General features: G+C 39.8%; 6 protein-coding genes across 9 annotated transcripts; 2 read left to right on the top strand and 4 right to left on the bottom strand.

The window, feature by feature from the left end:
* Positions 1-793: 793 nt before the first annotated feature.
* LOC128245631 (hairy/enhancer-of-split related with YRPW motif protein 1-like) lies at positions 794-3,384 on the bottom strand. Of its 2 annotated transcripts, none has more exons than XM_052963836.1 (4): positions 3,139-3,384; positions 2,540-2,635; positions 2,241-2,328; positions 794-1,935 (listed from the first exon to the last, which is right to left on the bottom strand). In XM_052963836.1, exons 2-4 carry the CDS (start codon positions 2,618-2,620, stop codon positions 1,172-1,174), a joined length of 933 nt encoding a protein of 310 aa, XP_052819796.1. In that variant the 5' UTR covers positions 2,621-2,635; positions 3,139-3,384; the 3' UTR covers positions 794-1,171. The 2 variants fall into 2 exon arrangements, with proteins under 2 accessions (XP_052819796.1, XP_052819795.1); XM_052963835.1 differs by having other exon boundaries at positions 3,143-3,382.
* A 4,002-nt stretch (positions 3,385-7,386) lies between these two features.
* Positions 7,387-11,793, top strand: LOC128245923 (uncharacterized). Its single transcript, XM_052964144.1, has 2 exons — positions 7,387-7,450; positions 9,198-11,793. Exon 2 carries the CDS (start codon positions 9,199-9,201, stop codon positions 11,791-11,793), a length of 2,595 nt encoding a protein of 864 aa, XP_052820104.1. The 5' UTR covers positions 7,387-7,450; position 9,198.
* LOC128202841 (uncharacterized) lies at positions 10,873-23,420 on the top strand. 3 transcript variants are annotated; one of them, XM_052903998.1, is made up of 4 exons: positions 10,873-14,211; positions 17,758-18,250; positions 19,872-20,165; positions 21,454-23,420. In XM_052903998.1, exons 2-4 carry the CDS (start codon positions 17,848-17,850, stop codon positions 21,528-21,530), a joined length of 774 nt encoding a protein of 257 aa, XP_052759958.1. In that variant the 5' UTR covers positions 10,873-14,211; positions 17,758-17,847; the 3' UTR covers positions 21,531-23,420. The 3 variants fall into 3 exon arrangements, with proteins under 3 accessions (XP_052759958.1, XP_052759957.1, XP_052759955.1); XM_052903997.1 differs by lacking the exon at positions 21,454-23,420 and having other exon boundaries at positions 10,873-14,206; positions 19,872-20,506; XM_052903995.1 differs by lacking the exon at positions 21,454-23,420 and having other exon boundaries at positions 19,872-20,506.
* Positions 14,485-15,210, bottom strand: LOC128245922 (uncharacterized). The gene has a single exon (XM_052964143.1). It carries the CDS (start codon positions 15,208-15,210, stop codon positions 14,485-14,487), a length of 726 nt encoding a protein of 241 aa, XP_052820103.1.
* Positions 15,308-16,102, bottom strand: LOC128245921 (uncharacterized). The gene has a single exon (XM_052964142.1). It carries the CDS (start codon positions 16,100-16,102, stop codon positions 15,308-15,310), a length of 795 nt encoding a protein of 264 aa, XP_052820102.1.
* On the bottom strand, positions 16,200-17,186 carry LOC128245920 (uncharacterized). Its single transcript, XM_052964141.1, has one exon. The coding sequence runs from the start codon at positions 17,184-17,186 to the stop codon at positions 16,200-16,202; it is 987 nt and encodes a 328-aa protein (XP_052820101.1).
* Positions 23,421-23,436: the final 16 nt, after the last annotated feature.

Genomic DNA, 23,436 nt, shown 5'->3' with positions numbered 1-23,436 from the left:
ACATACACCATCTACATGCACTTAAAATCTTTAAGAGGTTTCTTATGTGATTGGATGTACCTTTGTATATAACATGATAAAACTGTCTTATTATCAACATTTCCTGAATCATGAAAATGAATAAATACACAGGTGTGCATGCACCTCATAGGCCCCGGTCGCTGTGTAAGGTCAACTGTAATGTTTATGTCTATTCAAACTGCAAAAGAATCTTATGCATCAATATACATAACTTGGTAAATACTTATATTTCTAATGAGATATGTCTGGTAAAGTTGAATTATGAACACACGTCTACCTGCTACTAGTATGGGAGTTATCTACGGAAATGAATTTTGAAAATGACAAGCAAAATGAGAATTTGTGGTTGATATTAGGGTTATGTGATAGTTGATCATGTTTCAATTAATTTTGGTTTTTTAAAAAATACTGATTTTTAGTGAGGGGTGTGTGGCCATAGGGTGGGTCATGTCAACGCAACTGCCGCCTGTGGTTTCATCATGACAATCGTATGTGCGGCTTCTTTACTAGGAAGGATCTTCAGCAGTACTGCCACTGTTGTTTATATCTCTCCTAGTGAAACGACCACATGATAAGATATATGTACTTTAAAATGAAAGGAAAATGCTGTTCGGCCTGCACGTATGCGTCGTTTTTGATAAATTCATCCCCAACTTTATTGCTAGTAACTTTTAAACTTAAATAAACTATACTAAAAACATCCATGCAATCATTTATACGGAAATTATTGTGAAATGTCTCTTTGAATTTCAAGCAGAATAACAACAAAATAAATAATTAAATAACATTTATTTTTCAGGAAGCACTAGATCTTGTCATAAACATTTCAACAAAAACAAACAATTAACATTTTAAACAGAAACATGAAATGAGATTACAAAAAAAACACAGAACAAAAACAATCCGGAGTTAACTTCCGTTTTAGAACAGTGGTAGGCACTTCCGTCAACTCATGTATATTCATTTCACACATCCAGCAAGAATACTATAAACTAAACAGTCCATAAGTTATACTATAAATGTAACTGTTACGACAACAATCGTAAAAATGTCCCTAATACACATCATCTCCAAAATGGCAAATTGGCGCCATCGTGTAACAGTTTTTATGATTTGTAGATTTTTTTTTGAAGTTATGGTCGCACAAAAATCACCACGGTCGCCACATAGACTCGTCTACCATATTGTCACGTCCCTGCCGTAAATCAAAGTTCGAGGAATTCACGTTTTGACGTTTACGTTGACCGTCTCCGGCAGCGTCGTCTAGTTTACGTTTTGGACTAGAACGGCGTTCGTTTGAAACATGGTGCGGGAACTCCGAACGAGGACCCGGTCTTTGTTGGAGCCTGCTTTCAAATTCCGGCCTTTGGTTATTGACGTTAAAATGCGAGTAGTTGCCGTTTTCGTCATGTGAGAATGATGTCGAACTATCACTAAGTCCACTGTCTGAATCACAAGGGGAAGAAACTCGTGCAATCGGTGACGTCATGTGTGAAGAACACGCTGTGACATCATTCTGTGATGGTTCAATTTTGATAGGACTGATAAGCAATGGTTGTGACTTGACGTTAACGTTACGCACTGTTGAAGATTGAGCAAGTTGTTCACTTTGCTGGTAATGCTGTGAAAAGGAGGTGTTCGTTGCCACTGGTATAGATAATGGAGTAAACGACTGATGAGGGAATCCTTGTGACGTCACTCCCTGTGACGTCATCTGCATGTGATACGGAACACCTTGGTAGACGGGTATCACAGGAAACTGTAGCATGCTGCTACCGAGGTAGTTCATTACACGAGACTTGAGGTCCGGATTCCCGCCGTTAACATTGTCGAGGTACCGGGCGATTTCCGCCGCACACTCGTTAAAGCCCGCCCGATACTTGCTGATAGCGTTAGGATCCGTGGTCATGGCCGCTGAAAAAGGCAAGATGAGGTCAATAAGGAATAGTAAGGATGGAGTCGTTTCATGATTTTTACAAAACAACGAATCAATGTCTTTTATTTACGAACGGCGTCTTTCAGATTGAGCAGAAAGAAATCATCGTATGCTATTACGACTCATTTAACAAATTGATATTCATAAATTGCTTTTACTCTTCCGAAAATCACCATTGTGATGTGGAACCGTTATTATAGTTCTGGCATGCCACAAGTCTGTTGACAAATACAGCCTTCAATTATCTTGCAGAAAGCGTTCTATACCGGAAGTGGTCACATACCGGTCATTTGTTGTCTCTGGACCAGCTTGAGGTGTTTCACGGTCATTTCCAGAATGTCCGCTTTCTCCAGCTTGGAATACTGTGTCGTCTGCAAAAAAGAGTTTGAAATAAACAACATGTTGCGATTGTAAACATTCCGACATCAAGATGTCATTAACAATGTTAAAGGAATTCTGAAATTGTTAACTATGATTATAGGTTATAATTATGAACTTTAGAAAAAGTGCGATGCAACTATTTCATTTGCAGCTGGTATTTGAATGACGCCGGATAAGCAAAGGGAAATAACTCGCACTCACATCTTTATTCATCGCCTGCAACACAAGCGACTTTAACTGCACAAGACAATCGTTGATTCTTTGTCGTCTGCGTTTTTCCATCAACGGCTTGTTATTCTGAAACGAAAAAGTAAACAATGCAGCCACTTATAAATCTAATACAAGGCTAACATTGTTTTCCAAACACATTCCTTCTTATGAAAGAGGGCATGGAATTAATTTCGGATCATATATCATGCGTGGTTATGGAAACGTTTAATAGTTGGTATTTGCTTTTCTTTTTATTGCAAAATAAATGCACAAAGTCTTACACAAATGTTATTCTTTCCATCTTTTTATGTCCTTAAAATACATATGTGGGTAAAATTATGAGTTATTTAAAATGCAGCTGAGCAAATATTGGCATTTGCGGAATTATTAAATCCAGCCATATATAACAGGTGTCCTTTAAGCATTTGTGCAGAATATTTGATGACCTAAAATCCCAACAAAATTGATTCATCCATCTAAACAAAATTCCTTTTAATTCATTATTCACAAAACAACATGGACATCTGAATAAAATCTTTCATCCTTTTGTCATTTCCTTATTTTCGAAAAAAGATGAATAAAAGTATCACCTACACGTCTATTGGATGAGCTAACAGGTTGTCGTTTTTCACCAGAATCATCCATTTTTGAGCACATTCAGTGAAAAAACACACACTGTTTCAGTTTAATCACTTATTGACAAAGTCTAGCTGAAAAATAATTTCCAATGCAAATGTCCTACTGAAACGCGGAAAATCTTCTATGCAACCTGTTGATTCTGCGAAATTTGCTCATTTGAAAATTCAAGTCTTTTCCTAGGAGTTTAAACAATTCATTTTTACAATGAGAATTTTCTCAATTACTGTTTCCCACGATCATAGCTCATTATCACTGACCAATTACAACGCCTCGTTTGCAGCCAACAAGTGTCATCTCAATTCTGATTGGCTCCTGCGATTAGACACTCCCCCCTTATCTGCCAATCAAAATCAGCAACAAATGAACCAATTTGACCGCACGCGCCTGATGTCTGATAAAAAGGTCACGTCAAATGCCGATCCATGGGAACTAAACGCCCACTTTTAAGCAAAGTCTCTAAACCATATACCATATAACCAACACTTTTTCTGACCAAATGCTAAAACGTGCTAATACCTACTTATCCCTACAATAACGTTTGTATTACGAAGGACTTATAATTACACTGCGCTTTTGTACGGACTCGCGACTAGGTAATCGGAGAGATTTGAAACCGTGGGAAAACCACTTCGTGTTTGTAAAAGGACAATCTGAGTTGAATGTGGCATTTATAAAGTTACATTTACACGCAGCGTTTGAATATTGTTTGTTAAATAATACCCACTAATAAGACTATTCAAATACCAATAAAACTAGTTTCCTCATAACCTAAAAAGGCCTGTGAATTTTAGTCCACTATAAGTGAGATATTTCATGTATTGTAATGTTGGTTTAACTGTTAGAAATCAGATCACATTTTATCTAGACCAGACCTTGGCATTAAACGATCTGTAAACAAGATATGACTACACATGTTCTTGACTGAAGGCTTTTATATGAACATGCATTATTTCTTGCCAATGATCAAGGACCATTTCATTGTATGTAATTATATTGAGTGTTTATACTGAAATAAATTTATGTTCTTTTCTATATTTTTCGTTTAGTAAGTTGGTTTTCGAACAAAAAACTCCCATTTTCACTAGATTTAGGGAAAAACACATTTTCACTAGATTTTCAGATTTTGTTCAGTGTTTCCGAAGCTTAGATTCTTCATCTTACCTTGACATAAAAGAACACGAAATCAAAATAAACGTTCCTATTGTCGTTATCGTTTTGATCTGAGTTATCAATCACACGATCTTCAGTAAAAGATATGTTTACATAATACACGCATCAAACGGAATAAAGAAACAATCACGAACCACGGGCCATGACGTGGTAATATACGGTCCATTATGACAGAATAGGGACTTGGGATCGTGTGGCGATAGCCGGTCCATAATACTCAGCTTGTCTTATCTTATCATATAACGAGTACCAACCTCTAAAAGATGCCAAACAAACGAGATGCCGACAAAGATATCCGTACTTAGCTCCGCATTTTTACTGGGCATAACTCTAACAATCCTGCGCGCCTATCTCGATTTTATATGCTATATTTTATATGCTAAGGGAAATAACTGCATTATCTCATGTGTCTTCTAATCCATGTTGGATGATGCCCCGTGAAGGGAATGTACACAAAGAAAGACAAATCCAGAATATTTTCTCAACATATTGCTTATGCAGTTACGGTCACTAGATTTTCAGTTGCATGTATACGCGGTTGAATGTTTGTATTCATGCATTCATGTACTTATGTTAAAGGATAGCACTTGTACTCTAATTTCACGTAGCCGGTGAATGGATCCGCGACCTGCCGTCTTTGGCATGACGTAACCGGTGAATGGATCCGCGAGCTGCCGTCTTTGGCATGACGTAACCGATCAATGGACCCGGGACCTACCGTCTATGGCATGACGCAGCCGGTAAATGGACCTAGGACCTACCACCGTCTTTGACATGACATAGCCGGTGAATGGACCCGGGATCTACCGCCTTTGGCATGACGCAGCCGGTAAATGGACCTAGGACCTACCGTCTTTGACATGACATAGCCGGTGAATGGACCCGGGATCTACCGCCTTTGGCATGACGTAGCCGGTGAACGGACCCGGGACCTTCCGTCTTTGGCATGACGTAGCCGGTGAACGGACCCGGGACCATACGTCTTTGGCATGACGTAGTCGGTGAACGGACCCGGGACCTTCCGTCTTAGGCATGACGTAACCGGTGAATGGACCTAGGACCTACCGTCTTTGACATGACATAGCCGGTGAATGGACCCGGGATCTACCGCCTTTGGCATGACATAGCCGGTGAACGGACCCGGGACCTTCCGTCTTAGGCATGAAATAGCCGGTGAACGGACCCGGGACCGCCGTCATTGGCATGACGTAGCCGGTGAACGGACCCGGGACCTTCCGTCTTTGGCATGACGTAGCCGGTAAATGGACCTAGGACCTACCGTCTTTGACATGACATAGCCGGTGAATGGACCCGGGATCTACCGCATTTGGCATGACATAGCCGGTGAACGGACCCGGGACCTTCCGTCTTTGGCATGACCTAGCCGATGAACAAACCCGGGACCTTACGTCTTTGGCATGACGTAGTCGGTGAACGGACCCGGGACCTTCCGTCTTAGGCATGACGTAGCCGGTGAATGGACCTAGGACCTACCGTCTTTGACATGACATAGCCGGTGAATGGACCCGGGATCTACCGCCTTTGGCATGAAATAGCCGGTGAACGGACCCGGGACCTTCCGTCTTAGGCATGACGTAGCTGGTAAATGGACCTAGGACCTTCCGTCTTTGACATGACATAGCCGGTGAATGGACCCGGGATCTACTGCCTTTGGCATGACATAGCCGGTGAACGGACCCGGGACCTTCCGTCTTTGGCATGACGTAGCCGGTGAACGGACCCGGGACCTTCCGTCTTTGGCATGACGTAGGCGGTAAATGGACCTAGGACCTACCGTCTTTGACATGACATAGCCGGTGAATGGACCCGGGATCTACCGCCTTTGGCATGACATAGCCGGTGAACGGACCCGGGACCTTCCGTCATTGGCATGACGTAGCCGGTGAACGGACCCGGGACCTTACGTCTTTGGCATGACGTAGTCGGTGAAGGGACCCGGGACCTTCCGTCTTAGGCATGACGTAGCCGGTGAGTGGACCTAGGACCTACCGTCTTTGACATGACATAGCCGGTGAATGGACTCGGGATCTACCGCCTTTGGCATGACATAGCCGGTGAACGGACCCGGGACCTTCCGTCTTAAGCATGACGTAGCCGGTGAGTGGACCTAGGACCTACCGTCTTTGACATGACATAGCCGGTGAATGGACCCGGGATCTACCGTCTTTGGCATGACATAGCCGGTGAACGGACCCGGGACCTACAGTCTTAGGCATGCCGTAGCCGGTGAACGGACCCGGGACCTTCCGTCTTAGGCATGACGTAGCCGGTGAACGGACCCGGGACCGCCGTCATTGGCATGACGTAGTCGGTGATTGGACCCGGGACCCGCCTTCATTGGCATGACGTAGCCGGTAAACGGACCCGGGACCAAAAGTCTTTGGCATGACATAGCCGGTGAACAGACCTGGGACCTACAGTCTTTGGCATGACGTAGCCGGTGAACGGACCCGGGACCTTACGTCTTTGGCATGACATAGCCGCTGAACGGACCCGGGACCCGCCGTCATTGGCATGACGTAGTCGGTAAACTGACCCGGGACCTTCCGTCTTTGGCATGACATAACCTGTGATTGGACCCGGGACTCGCCGTCTTTGACATGACGCAGCCGGTGAACGGACCCGGGACCGACAGTCTTTGGTATGACGCATCTGTTGAATGGACCCGGGACCTGCCGACTTTGACATCCCTCAGAAGCCGACGCCCTGTCACAGCTAATGGGTATGTCAAAACTAAGCTTTGGTTTGACTAAAGAGTGCAAAACTGCAAAAATAAATATACTGTCAGTAGACTGGTATTAGATTGAATATACCTTGGTATGAACCCAAACAGAATGTCTTGTGATTTAAAAAAAACCCAGACGTTGAATTTAACGCTTTGTTTGTGTACAAAACTATAAACACTATAACCGGAATATGTACTAGTCTTGATAAAAGCACCAAAACAAATCCATGCAATTCAATATTCTATTAATAACAACTGTATCATTGCTTAACCATTTGTTTGTGTATGAAATGAAAATACGATTCATTTAGAGATATTTATTTTATTTCCCAAGGACTACTGTTAAGGTATGTTACAGACGTTACTTCGATAATACTATATTCTATTTTGTATACTATTTTAACGTTACATTTTTCTGAGCGGTACATGCTACAAGGTTATCGTTGGAAACAGGCTATGTTTATTGGTCCCCGCCTGGATACAAAATAGGAAGGAAACTATTATTTTCAAGTCGTTTATATTCTTAGCTAACAGTAAAGCAAAGGAGTTGGTTGTGGACAGAAGCATAAACAACCTCGGTTCATTGTAGGGAGTGTTTCTGTCAAGTGATTAATTATAAAAATCATTTCCGGCCGATATAACAGCAGACACAGTGAATAAAGGTGCATATTCGAAAAAAACATTGTTTTTATCAAAAATATTCAAGCTTTATTTTTCATGTTATTAAATACACTTTAGTGAACATAAGAGGAACAGAAAGTATTTTTTAAGCATTTGAATGCGCAATTAAACATTCTATTTATAACAAATGTGTCATCTTTACAATTCAAGATAAGCGCTATGTTCTGATGTGTTTCCCCCCTATTAAATCTTTATAGTTATGTCAATGTATATTTAGGTAAAGTTTTATACTAAAAACGATCCGCTAGATTGAGAGATATATTATACACAGTTTTAAATCGAGCATCTCCACTAGCGGATCCAACGGGGGGAGCACCCGCCGCTCCCCCCCCCCCCCCAAAAAAAAAAATATAAAATAAAAAAAAATCGGCCAAGTTTACTTTTTATGTCAATATAGCAGAAAAAAAGATTTCAGACTGAATATTTTTAAAAATAATCTTTGGGGAGTACCCTCCCCCCCCCTTCAAAAAAACCCAATCAAGTTTAACCAAATAAAGTTCGGTTTTGAGGGAGGGGTGCCAGTCAAAAGGCTACGCCTGCTAAGTAACGCCCCTCTAACGTCGAATCCTGGACCCGCCCCCGATATCAGAATGCCTTAAATAAATGAATAGATAATGTTTGTACATGTTTTCTTTATGTTTTATTCCAAGGATAAGGATATCTTCTTTTCATGTCTTTCTCCATCTACATTTAGTATTATATACGATAGTGTGATTTGGGGCTATGACTTAACAGACTCAAGTCTTCGATGCGACCCGCCATCCAACCCCGACAAACTTGTGTTCTATGTCATTTCTATATTCATAAATGTAAAACCAATTTACAAGCCGGACGGTCGCACTTTGTGATATTTATGTCAAAAGCGATCGACACAGTATGCATTCTAAGGTGGCATATTATGTTGGCATATAACTGCCGTAAGTTAACGTTCGCGAATTTTTCGTGTTAACCACTTAATTTCCGCGATAATTATCTAGGTATGTAGTTAATATTCGCGTTACATTTTTGGTAAGAAAATTATCATTAGACTAAAAACAGGCTTGAAAGAGCCCAGAACTGTCACCTATTACTTTTTTAGCTGTACAACACTAACAGGTTAACTAGTTATGGTTTGCGAATTTCACTTAATAAGTGACATACTTTAAGTGGTTAACGTTATAAGATTCGTGTTACCACTTAGCTATATACATGCATTGCAGATTCAGGCGCTAACAGCAAGCTCAACTAGTTATGGTTTGCGAATTCCACTGATTAAGTATTCGCGAACTCTATCAGGTTATCTTACGGCAGTAATATGTCACCATAGCATTCAGATTTTATAAAATGGATACTTTTAAAAACAGAACATTTATGGTAGAACATTTTCTTTTGCAGTGACAGTGACTAGAATTGCGGTTAACACCGCACATAAAGGATGTCTACGCCAGATGACAAAAGCAAGCCATACACGTACATTCATGACGGAAATCTCTTGAAAGATCAGGATGGATACGCCGCTAAAGCAGAAAAGGAAGCTGAAGAATTGTACGGGGAAATCGAGAAAGAACTTTTAAAAGAACCGAACGATGATGCCGACGAAAACTTTGATATAAAAGAAACAATAATGAAGGCATTTAAAAATGGTCCACTCAACTCATGTGGGATTGATAAAAGGCTTAAACATTCATTCAGTCATGCAAGTGAAGTCAGTACAAAAGAGACAAGTGAGAAAGAAGAAGAAGAAACTGTCCGTAAAAAGGAAAACTACCAAACAGCTAAAGGGTTTGTTCATGGAGTTGCTGCGGGTGATTTAAAAGGACGTGTATTTGGAAAGGAGATAGGAAAAGCCCAGTTCGTAGCGAAATTACATGCTGAAGGGCATTGTGAAAGAGGGCGAAAGACAGAAGAAATAAGTCAAGACAAGAAATATTCCAGAGAACACTTTTGCAATGCACAGGGACAGTGTTTAGGAAAAGTTGCCGCTTCGGCGAAAATAGGAAAATGTAAATACCATGCAAAAGCTGCGCTTTGTGTAGATGGAACTGCAAAGGTAAACGCAGACGCAGCCTGGAAAGAAAGTCAAGAAGACAAGTCAAATTCGAGTGTAAGGTATGCGCATGCAAGTGTTAATACCGAGGCACATGCAGCAGGAAAAGCTTTGCTAAGTATACAAGCAAATAAGAAATCCAAGTCGCTCAAAGCGGAGTTCGAAGCTGACGCCAAAGGTCGCGCAGAATTCACTGGTGTTGAATATCAACACTCAAAGAATTTCCTTTGTGCCCAAGGTAAATTAGTTGATTTAAGCGCTGAAGGTGAAGCATCTTTCAAGGCAAAAGCAGCGTGTAATGAGAAAGCTACAAATATTGAAGCAAACTGCAAAGGTGGAATGAAATTTACGCTCGCAGAAGGACAGGTGGATCTTACCGTAGATAAAAGCAAAGATAGCGTCAAAGTTCAAGGTGTACACATCGCAGCAGGATCAGGCAATATAAAAGGTGAAGCGAATATTCGCGTTAATAATGGTGAAAGAAAGAGAATTTCAGCTGAAGCTAGTTGTCAGCTACTTGATTTTAAAGCATTAAATTTGGAATGTGAACGCGCCAGACATTACGAAGAAGACTTTTCCCTAAAGTCTGAGGCAAAAGGGGTCGATATAAGCATTGCAAACGCACATTTAACAGAGAAAAAGACGGGCGAGGCCAGATATGCCGAACATGACTCGGCCTTGTTTCAGGTGAATGCTTTTAATGTTGATGCAACATTAAAAGACGACAGAAATGTACTTGGAGCACAGGTCCGTACAGGGCACTCAGTGGATGCGTTTAATATCCAAGCTGAAGGTTTGGGTCCAAAAGGGGTGAATGTGGGAAGTGATTTGAGGACCGGCTCAAGTAATTGCAATATAGTTGCAGGAATAAGAAGAAATACCGGGGTAACTGCATCAACTCGTCCATCGAATTTCAACATTGACCTCACTGCTGGTCTTCCGAATTTGAATGTTGGCTCACCTGGTCTTAACTTGAAGTTATTTCCTGGAGGAGGAGGTGGAGGAGGAGGAGGAGGAGGAGGAGGAGGGATAGGCGGGGGTGGTGGAATACAAGGAGGGAAGTCAACAGAAGGCATAGGGAATGTAGATGGAGGAAGGGGATCAACAGCAGGAGGGGGTAAAGGAGGAAATGGAGAAGGAAGTGGAAAATCAGAACAAATGGGGGGTGAAAGAAAAGGTCGAGGAGTTAATGGGAATAGACGAAGAAAAGAAGACAAATGTGGACAAGAAGAATATGAAGAAACACGGGGAAACGTTGGGGGAATAGGGTCGAATGGAAATGAAAAACATGTATATGGATTGGGAGGAACTAGTCGTGGATTAAGAGAGGTAATTGCGGAGGGTTATACAACGCTGGGAGAAGGAAACGAAGAGGTGAACTATAGAGGAGGTCAAAGGAGACGGCGACGCGAAGGAAGGGAGGAATTAGACGGGGAAAATAGTTCAAATCGGGAAGCTGGAGGTCAGATTGAATCTAAAAGAGATGGAAAGGAAGAAGATTTTGATAGCCAAAATTGTGGTGATGCGAGTCATCAATTCCAAAGCAAACACTCAGGTACAAGTGATTGCCACGAGTCACATCCAGATTTGAGCGACGAAAAGGGCTTTAACAAGTTCATGTTCAAATTAGTTAAAAGCAAACTGTCGAGTCACAATGAAGGGTCTGGTCAAGACACAGGCAACGATAAAAACAACTTAGATTGGTCTGATATAAAAAAGGTAAAAGAAGCTCTTTTAAACCCCTCAAGGTCTAAAACTGGTCTAGAAAAAGCGACAGAGGCAACACATTCGGATAGCAGATGCGTCGCTGGCGAAAAATCAGGAGATCAAAAGCCAAAAAAGAAAGACAAACGCAAGACACACGAAGCAAAAAAGCCATTTGGTGAGAAGGGAAATATTCACACGATTTTTACATTGAATGGTGGTGACGCGAAACAAGTGAAATACATAGGCAACGTGGCGTGTTTTGCAGACGATGACTAAATACTTACAGCTATTTAGAAATAGACTAACGGCAAAACATACAAGACACTTGCGGACCAAGAAATCGGTGTGTGTGTGTGTGTGTGTGTGCGTGTGTGCGTGCGTGCATGCGTGTGTGTCTGTGTGGATTACATAATAGCAGCGGACCTCAGTTGTATTTAAATTGTACATAATGCATTTAATACATAAGAGCCTTCCACAGTGCAAAAAGTGGGTGGGGAAGGACAACAATTTAAATGTTTCAAAATGTTTTAATTATATTTCCGAAACAATCTTTCTAAAAGTACATGTACAACCTTGGCAACATGATTTTGTGCAATACGGAATTCAGCAAATTTTATGAAAACAGATTTTACAACATTTTGGCGAATGTTTTTTTCCGGAAAAGTCTGTTGACAATATGTCTATGTTTTTGTATCAACATCATTAAGAGTACCATATCAACTCTGTCCTATGGTTTCTTGGTGACATATTTTCAAAAACGAAAACTACTCAATAAAATAGTGAATTAAATTCACTTCTTCGTAAAAAAAACATTTATCTTTCATAAAATTGAAGTAATCAGAAAGCAACAGGACACTGTTGATTGGAAAATCTTGATAATGTTGATCCAACCATTTAAAAAATGGTTTTGAAGAAATGCGCAAAATATGATAAAATCCTCATTCATATAATTTGCTGAACTTTTTTTTATGTTTTGGTCCTTCGAATCAACTTCGGCGCCGTGGAAGGCGCCTAAATCAGACATGCTAAACTGTAATTTGATATTCTACCTGCTTGGAGAATACATATTTGGTGCGATGGATCATGTCCCTCAAAACAGCCTTTCTCATGAAGCTTAACATGAGGTTTACACATTTTGAAGATGACTTTTGTTTGTCGTTATAGTCATTTAGTTTACTAGTCTTTATTCGTATGTTTATACTACATGTATTAATATTATTTTTTTTGTGTGTCGAACAATTCATGCTTACCTTTAGGTTTGGAATGTCATCAAAAATGTCATGAGATACAATGCATGTGTTAGAATGTCACTAAAATACGTCTTACGACAGCTCTTGTTTATTTGTCTGCTTCCATTTTGCTCTCAGATTCATTTATTTTGCCCCTAGTCTTCGTTTACACTTTTTACTGTAAATATTACTGTTAAAACTGTATGTTATAGATATATGGTATAGTCCGTAGACTTTTTCATTATCCATATTTACAGTGATTCAATCATTGGAATACTACATACATGCTAGGTACTCTTACTTATTTAGTTAGTGTGTACCTAAACAAGCATCTTAAACATCATTTAGTGCACCATAAATAATATAGTTCCACGGTTGGATCAAATATTCGCAGTTTCGATGCTTAATTTACTAAATTCATTGAAAATTATGAAAAATAACTAAAAAATGATTGTTTTTTACATAATTTTATTTTTGTCGAATGTTCTGTACTTAAAACATAAACATGTTATTGCTCTTTATTTTTCAAAGAATTGCAGTTTTTGCAGTAAACGTATTAATGCTTTTCTAGTTTAATGAATCACCACAATGCAAAAATTGTTTGAAAGATCAAAACAGAAATCAAAAAGTATTAAGGTTCAATATTTAACAGAAATCAAAAAATAAGTAAGGTCCTATGTTTAGCAATCACATACTATGAGTTCTTTCATAAATGATGTATTGAGATCTAAGCACATTTTACGAAAGAAGATTTTAACAGAATATAGTTAAAAGGAATTTGCATTCAAACGTGAAAGTGCTACGAGATAAGGAATAATTTCAGTTGCCAAAATGTTTGACATTTTTTCCAAACAATATTCCTTGTGGTTTGTGGTGATTGCTCTTTGGTAATTTGCAGTTTTGTAAACAGGAGTGAATTGATGTAAAAAATATTTCTTATTTTGATTTCAAAGGGCGTCTCCAAAAATCCACAAGGCATTGCTGACCGAATAGTGTGTAACATTTGACATAACCGTAGTCATTTCGTCGAAATACATTTCCGTTTGAATGCAAACAGAATTTCTTTTCTTTTTTTCAATATTCGACATTCCCGCACTTTGTATTGCAGAGGGGCCTTAAGTAAAAGAAAAGTATTTGTCACCAAATCGCATCGTTTGTTTTGTGATTTTTTAATATGTCTTTCACATAAGTTTTGATTTGCTGCTAATACTGTAAAAAGCTCATATATTTTTTTTTAAATAAATCTATATTTATATTCTGCCAAGTCAATTTTTCATGTTTAAAGATGGTCCGGCCTTCTATACATATACAGTATATATTTATAGACTGTGTTGTAGTTTAGAAGCTATCTTTTGGAGTATACGTGCACCAGTCAACTTATTGATTGCGGTTAGAAAATGTGTGCACTATGCAAATAGTTTATAAACACGATTTAAATACAATTTGAATAGGAATGAAACGTATGGTAAATAGTTTGTTTTATCAGTTATACTTTTATAAATTTAGTGAGAGTATTTATTGTCAATTTTCTTGAATCTACCATGTTAAGAATGTGTTGATCATTCAAAACAAAATCCAGATAAATTGGCAAACATAATGCGGAAGTTCTTTATCTGCATGCAAACTATACTCGTTAAAACAGGAGATAGCGATTTTTGTTTTGAACATTCAGATCATAATTATAAGGACCTAAAATGTGAGTTATGTCTCTGAAATAGATATAAAACATGCCCTGTACTTAATAGTGGCCCGGTTGTTGGAACATGATGTCGTTGTCGACGGGTAGTATCATAGCCACGGTGTCGTTGTCGACGGGTAGTATCATAGCCACGGTGTCGTTGTCGACGGGTATTATCATAGCCACGGTGTCGTTGTCGACGGGTAGTATCATATTAGCCACGGTGTCGTTGTCGATTGGTATTATCATAGTCATGGTGTCGTTGTCGACGGGTAGTATCATAGTCATGGTGTCGTTGTCGACGGGTAGTATCATAGCCATGGTGTCGTTGTCGACGTGTAGTATCATAGCCACGGTGTCGTTGTCGACGGGTAGTATCATATTAGCCACGGTGTCGTTGTCGACGGGTATTATCATAGTCATGGTGTCGTTGTCGACGGGTAGTATCATAGTCATGGTGTCGTTGTCGACGGGTAGTATCATAGCCATTGTGTCGTTGTCGACTGGTAGTATCATAGCCATGGCGTCGTTGTCGACGGGTAATATCATAATCATGGTGTCGTTGTAGACGGGTATTATCATAGTCTTGGTGTCGTTGTCGACTGGTATTATCATAGTCATGGTGTCGTTGTCGACTGGTATTATCATAGTCATGGTGTCGTTGTCGACTGGTATTATCATAGCCATGGTGTCATTGTCGTCTGGCATTATCATAGTCATGGTGTCATTGTCGACTGGTATTATCATAGTCTTGGTGTCGTTGTCGACTGGTATTATCATAGTCATGGTGTCGTTGTCGACTGGTATTATCATAGTTATGGTGTCATTGTCGACTGGTATTATCATAGTCATGGTGTCATTGTCGACTGGTATTATCATAGTCTTAATGTCGTTGTCGACGGGTATTATCATAGCCATTGTTGTCGTTGTCGACGGGTAGTATCATAGTCATGGTGTCGTTGTCGACTGGTATTATCATAGTCATGGTGTCGTTGTCGACTGGTATTATCATAGTCATGGTGTCGTAATCGACGGGTAGTATCATAGTCATGGTGTCGTTGTCGACTGGTATTATCATAGTTATGGTGTCATTGTCGACTGGTATTATCATAGTCATGGTGTCATTGTCGACTGGTATTATCATAGTCTTAATGTCGTTGTAGACGGGTAGTATCATAGCCATGGTGTCGTTGTCGACGGGTAGTATCATAATCATGGTGTCGTTGTCGACTGGTTTTATCATAGTCATGGTGTCGTTGTCGACTGGTATTATCATAGTCATGCTGTCGTTGTCGACGGGTAGTATCATAGTCATGGTGTCATTGTCGACTGGTATTATCATAGTCATGGTGTCGTTGTAGACGGGTATTATCATAGTCATGATGTCATTGTCGACTGGTATCATCATAGTCATGGTGTCATTGTCGACTGGTATTATCATAGTCTTGGTGTCGTTGTCGACGGGTATTATCATAGTTATGGTGTTGTTGTTGACGGGTACTATCATAGTCATGGTGTCGTTGTCGACTGGTATTATCATAGTCATGGTGTCGTTGTCGACTGGTATTATCATAGCCTTGGTGTCATTGTCGTCTGGCATTATCATAGTCATGGTGTCATTGTCGACTGGTATTATCATAGTCTTGGTGTCGTTGTCGACTGGTATTATCATAGTCATGGTGTCGTTGTCGACTGGTATTATCATAGTTATGGTGTCTTTGTCGACTGGTATTATCATAGTCATGGTGTCATTGTCGACTGGTATTATCATAGTCTTAATGTCGTTGTCGACGGGTATTATCATAGCCATTGTTGTCGTTGTCGACGGGTAGTATCATAGTCATGGTGTCGTTGTCGACTGGTATTATCATAGTCATGGTGTCGTTGTCGACTGGTATTATCATAGTCATGGTGTCGTTGTCGACGGGTAGTATCATAGTCTTGGTGTCGTTGTCGACTGGTATTATTATAGTCATGGTGTCGTTGTCGACTGGTATTATCATAGTCATGGTGTCATTGTCGACTGGTATTATCATAGTCATGGTGTCATTGTCGACTGGTATTATCATAGTCTTGGTGTCGTTGTCGACTGGTATTATCATAGTCATGGTGTCGTTGTCGACTGGTATTATCATAGTTATGGTGTCATTGTCGACTGGTATTATCATAGTCATGGTGTCATTGTCGACTGGTATTATCATAGTCTTAATGTCGTTGTAGACGGGTAGTATCATAGCCATGGTGTCGTTGTCGACGGGTAGTATCATAATCATGGTGTCGTTGTCGACTGGTTTTATCATAATCATGGTGTCGTTGTCGACTGGTATTATCATAGTCATGGTGTCGTTGTCGACGGGTAGTATCATAGTCATGGTGTCATTGTCGACTGGTATTATCATAGTCATGGTGTCGTTGTAGACGGGTATTATCATAGTCATGATGTCATTGTCGACTGGTATCATCATAGTCATGGTGTCATTGTCGACTGGTATTATCATAGTCTTGGTGTCGTTGTCGACGGGTATTATCATAGTCATGGTGTCGTTGTCGACGGGTAGTATCATAGTCATGGTGTCGTTGTCGACGGGTAGTATCATAGCCACGGTGTCGTTGTAGACAGGTATTATCATAGTCATGATGTCGTGGTCGACGGGTAGTATCATAGCCACGGTGTCGTTGTCGACGGGTAGTATCATAGTCATGGCGTCGTTGTCGACGGGTAGTATCATAGCCACGGTGTCGTTGTCGACGCGTAGTATCATAGCCACGGTGTCGTTGTCGACAGTAGTATGATGGTCACGGTGTCGTTGTCGATTGGTATTATCATAGCCATGGTGTCGTTGTCGACGGTCAGTATCATAGTCATGGTTTCGTTGTAGACGGGTATTATCATAGTCATGATGTGGTTGTCGACATGTAATATCATAGCCATGGTGTCGTTGTCGACACTAGTATGATGACCACGGTGTCGTTGTCGATTGTTAGTATCATAACCATGGTGTCGTTGTCGATATGTATTATCATAGCCATGATGTCGTTGTCGATTTTTAGTATCATAGCCATGCAGTCCTTCTCGTCGTCGTTGAGCTTAAACTTTAGAGTTGGACATGAATCAAAACACGAGCAAGATATGTAAATGGAACTTGCTGTACACGTGCCAGAGAAAATACGCACATCTATAGACATACTAAAATATAGTATTTTAATAATGGTTGAGTCATGCCCCTTGTCCAACCAAAAACTCACAAAGGATGAGCGTTCATTGCTCAAATAGTATGTATAGTACGTCATGATATATTTGTATATTTGTATAAGTAATGGTTTGTTTTTCAGATCAACAGCACCATCTTCGTACCAAAAGCTCGCACGAAACCTTAAGCGGCGAATTGTGATATAGAAAGAGCATACACCCTTACTGAAGCAATGTCAAATAATGCATACTATGAAAGTGACGATGAACTCAGGGATAGATGTAATTGTGAAGACCCAGAGTATGACATTGAAGGCTATCATGAAGAAAAGGTGAAAAGCTTTCTATTACAAATCTATGACCTAGAAGGAGAAGAAGACTTCTATCAGCAATTTAGATCCATAGATGCAAAAGTACCACTTGAAGTAAAGTGCGAGAAATGTTTGCAACCGGAGACAATATCGGTGTTATTGACAGCGCGGCCCGTGTGGAGAAAGGAGAGAATAAGCAGCGATGTCCCTCCTAGAATCGATCACTTCGAGGATATAGAAATATACTTGTTCGGTTTTGATGAACCAGAAACATCGTTAAAAGATTGCTTCAAAGCCAGTTCAAGTGCATACGGTGAGGTTAAAGGTAAGTATCATTTCATAAATATTAGAACATTTTTATCCATGTCCAGAAGTTATCGATCTTCTATCAATGATTGAAATAGTATACATAATTACTTTTCATAATGCAATTGCGGTTCGTCTTGAATTAGCCTACCTAAATTTGGATAATTAGGTAGTTTACGTGTGACGTTAAACGAACATTTATTAGTGCAATCTATATTGTTATCACTTTTAGAATAAAACATACATTTACAGCCAATAGATTGCAGATAGGCAATCATTAAGTTAAGAATTATAATTTTCGCGGGTATTTAAAGGCCCGCCACTCATCCTATCCACACGCCCGCGTCAGATTTAGCATTGACAGTGTGTCAGCCAGTGAGGTTGCATTTTAAGTCAATTAGATGACCTGAATTAAAATTTTAATGATTGAGATGGGCTCGTTCGCTACCCTCACTCCGCCCATTCTTAATCATTAAGATTTGAATTCATGTCATCTTATTCTTACACAGTTTTCAATATTGTTTTCTTTTAAGATAACGATTGCAATAACTATATGCTTGTTCTTTCCCCCGCTGTCCATTAATGCAGAAGATGTTACATGACAAATACTAGCGGATCCATTCGTCCAAGTTTACTTTTTATGTCATTATCGGAGAAAAAAATAATAAAACACGCTCAAAATGCAAAATTTCGGACTAGAAATTGTTAAAAATTTAAATGGAGAGTACCCCAAACCTACATTTTAAACCAAATACTTTCTGGTTCAGAGGAAGGGGCGATAGTCAAAAAGTTACGCCCATAAGTTACACCCCCTCTAAAGTCAAATCATGGCTCCGCCCCTGACAAACAAAGTAAGTCATATTCACCGGTATAGTGGTACATGCTTGTTTATTTAAACCGTAACAAATAAAAGTGACGATGTGACAAAAAAATGGACATCAACTGGGATTGACGTCATTGACTGCATTTCGTGAGCACCGCGTTTACAGACGTTATGAATATAGATTTTATATGTAAAAACGAGTTTTTAGGAAGACATATATTAAAAGACATAACGGATCACTTACAGACTGATGATATCGGTGGCATATATATACTGTCATTTTTTTATTCCGTAATATGCTAGTACAGTATGTAGTATATGAACTAAAAAGCATTGTAATGTTATTTTGCTCAATGACGTAAATTCTGTAACAGCTGACTTGTTTCCCTGGAGTAGCTTTCCTTGACTTCAATATACACAAGTACATAACATATTCATTCGCACCATATTCTAGCTATGGGAAATTGACAGATAGTGTTAAAATATCAGCAAATTGAAACCGAAAATTAGAAAGGAAAAATTAGAATTGCATATAATAAATGAAATATTATGATAGGACACTTTTCTGGTGACCAGCATCACGTCTCGTTCGGTGAGTTAACACTTTTCCGTCTTAATTTGCAGTATCGGCTGATATATGTTTACACACCGAACTCGACGTGATACAGGTCACCAAAATATCACCGTCCTATCATAAATCCCCTATATATCCCGTTGTATGAACCACATAAAGTGATACTTCCATCGGACTGCACCATCAGTATATAACTTTTTAATTTATGTTTCTGGTATTTATAAATAAATATTCATCTTGCAGAAATATTACTCGTTCTACACGCGGAGCAAGACCAACGCGTCGTCAATGAGGTTTGCACATTTTTGGAAAAAGAACCATTAAAGAGGGATATCATTTGCATAAAGATCTTAGACGAAGATAATTGGTTGAATTCAAGATCATGGATAGAAAACATGGCTCTCGTGGATTTTGCCTTGATTGTCGTGACCAGGGAATCGCCTCTAAACTTCATGAGCGGCATCCAGCAAATATTAAAACTAGAGAACCACGCCCTAGGCAACGTCTCCCTGCTATCTATTGGTCGAAATCCTGCTGGTAAGCACTCCTGGGAAACATTTGTTGGAGGAACTTTAAATGTTCCTTTTGCAGAAATAACAGACCCATCGAATATAACTAACTTGGAAGACAAAAGACATCTTTTTTGGCTATATAACTCTCTGAAGCTATCAACTCACCAAAACTCACTTGTGTGATACTATTAACGGCATCCTTAATCGTTTTTTTCGTACGTGTTTTCTTCAATCTGTGTTTTGAAAAAAATATTGTAACACAATTGAACCAGAAATTGGCGAAATTCACAATATCTTGTCCTCTGTTAGGCATGCCGTCATTTAGAATGGATTTTTGTTGTTGAAAATTCAAGGCTGATAACTCGACATTGCTTACTTGTGTTGTTTGGTATTGGAAAGGAAATGCTTTAACCAAAACGCATTCAAGGTGAATTAGGTTTATTTTCAACAATGGCTGTAACACCTCAATGATTGGTGAGATGTAGCTGTTCATTGAAAGCAGTTGAAACATCATACCTATAAACATTATAACCACATTTAATCTGAGAAAATGCTCAAGTAAGAGAGGAGGGAAATAACTTCAAAGTGAATAGTTCTATCCGGTGTTGATTAACCATGGTTGTTACATTATGATAATGAACATGTTCACACAGTTTAGTAAAGACTGTATAGGAAATGCCCAAGTTAGAGAGACGACAGAGCGAATATGGACAAATGTCATTCGGAACTCCTCGGCCATTTTTATCGAAAACAACCGCGGATGTATGCCGGTACATCAGTTAAAGTAGTTCGTATTTCTTTTAATTATATCATTAATTAAATGTAGTGTTTTAGAGTTGTATTTATTGATCTAAATTTTAATTGATTGCCAGTGAAGTGTATTATTGCAAACATGATTAAGATACCCAAGATTAAAGTCATAAAGTTTAACTGCTAAATAAAATTACTACGCGATCTACTTGCAGCGGACTTAAACGTACCACTTTTTGAGTATGTAAATCGTCTAAATACATCCGAGGTTGTTTTCGATAAAAATGACCGAGGAGTTCCGAATGGGACAAGTGTATTCTGGCTGGTTATCGGAAGCGGTCGAGGAATAATTCCTATTAACAGTTTTACTGCGGTCACACTTGAGATTGGATAAGAAATGCTAATAACAAGAGAGCCGACAAAGTGCATAAATTATGGACATGTTTTACACATTAAGGGTTATAACTCCAACGTGAATAGTGCTATCTGGCCATTTCATGCTTTATTTCTTGCAAAAAGATAACACAACTACATATTTCACATGCTTTTACGTCTGACTCCAGGAAGTAAATCTGGAAGGAAAAGTGCGTACGGGGTTGGGTTACAACCCACAACCGCCGGGACCAACCGCTGGGAATAACCGCCGGGACTAACCGCTGGGAATAACCGCCGGGATTAACCGCTGGGAATAACCGCCGGGATTAACCGCTGGGAATAACCGCCGGGACTAACCGCTGGGAATAACCGCCGGGATTAACCGCTGGGAATAACCGCCGGGATTAACCGCTGGGAATAACCGCCGGGACTAACCGCTGGGAATAACCGCCGGGATTAACCGCTGGGAATAACCGTCGGGACTAACCGCTGGGAATAACCGCCGGGACTAACCGCTGGGAATAACCGCCGGGATTAACCGCTGGGAATAACCGCCGGGACTAACCGCTGGGAATAACCGCCGGGACTAACCGCTGGGAATAAGCAATGAAGTCACCCCCCAAAAAGGACTGAACATTGCAAACTGTAGATTATACTCCTCTTATACTAACAGATGTAACGAATGCAGCATGTAAGAAATGGCCAAGTAAGAGAGCGGACTAAAAGAATTTGGTCAAATTCTAACCACTCAATGTCAGTTACTAGTGCTGCTATCTATCTTTTTATCTAACTCACCTGGGATATTATGCCAATCGACCTTTTGATCATGTTTGGTAACAAATGGCTCAGTAAGGGAGTGGACATGAAACGGTGACTCCGCAGACGAGAACGCCCGACAACATGATCCTTATTTCTTACCGGACCGTACCATATTGGAATGAGTATGTCTGCCAAGCTAGGCCGGCCTCATAAAACATGCAGAAAAAATGACCCGAAAATAATTGCACAGCTGTTTAAATCAGAAATAGCGCGCTCGACTTTTCCGCCGCTTTTAAGTTTAAAGATTGCTAAATTTTGGTAAAACATGCATGGATCACTGTAAAATTACATGCAAAACCTTAAGCATAAGTATTTAAGTTGAATATAGAACTGCCATAATTTGCATTATATGCAAAATGGGGTTATTTAACCCGATACATAAAGAACGATGTATGGTTAAAACACGTATAAAGTTTCAATGCAATACGTTAAAAAGTTGCTGAGATATTGAATTACGTGTGCTTACATGCAAAACCTTACCCAACATTTCTGAGTCGAATAATTAAGAGCAAGAATTAATTGCAAAAAAGCTATCAAACTTGACTATTTATGTAGGTTTGGATGGCTGAATACCATTGTATAGGCGTGTAATGCATCGTGTAGTTGCTGAGATAATAACATAATTGTGGTTACATGCAAAACCTTAACCAGGATTTCAAGGGCGAATAATAATATAAGTATCTTCCATGGCCGAGAGTGAATGATAGGTTCATTCCGACCCGAGCTTTTGCGGAAACGAGGTTTACCGAGTTTCCGCAAAACACCCTGCGCGAGGGTCGGGATGAACCTATCTTACACGAGCGGCTATGGTAGATGCTTTTTCTCCCACCTCAGTTAAACAAAATTAAGTAAAAATGTATTTTTTTCTGGAACTCTTTTGTGCTTAGTGAAAATAATCGCGTATGGATATGCGATATTCCGTGGTTGTCATGGATATGCGCGCAGTGATTCAGAGTATGTTAATAATCAAACCGGTCTTTAAATAGTTCTAGGGAGAGTGAAACATTATTTCTTGAAAGGTGCGTGAAAACTGTTTTATGGTGACATTTGAAGCGAGAAATAATTTATTAGCGTTCTAAATATTGCCACAAGACAAGGTGTCCATGCTGCTACAGACGACAATCTTCAAATAGGAAGGTAATTACAATGTGGTGACCAGTAAAAAGGAGTTCCATACGGGCATTTTATCTTCGCCCGTGGGCAAGATTTCTAGCATGGTTAAATTATTGGATCTACTAATCTGAGGTGGGAGAAAGAGCTATCTAACTTGATTTATTAAGTACAATGAATGGCCTTGTATAAAGTGCCAATGCAATAAATCGAATATATTCTGAGATATTGACGTAGTGTGC

This window comes from Mya arenaria, chromosome 9 (assembly GCF_026914265.1).
Source record: "Mya arenaria isolate MELC-2E11 chromosome 9, ASM2691426v1".
NCBI lineage: Eukaryota > Metazoa > Mollusca > Bivalvia > Myida > Myidae > Mya > Mya arenaria.
This window is presented reverse-complemented; position numbering and strand designations above follow the sequence as displayed.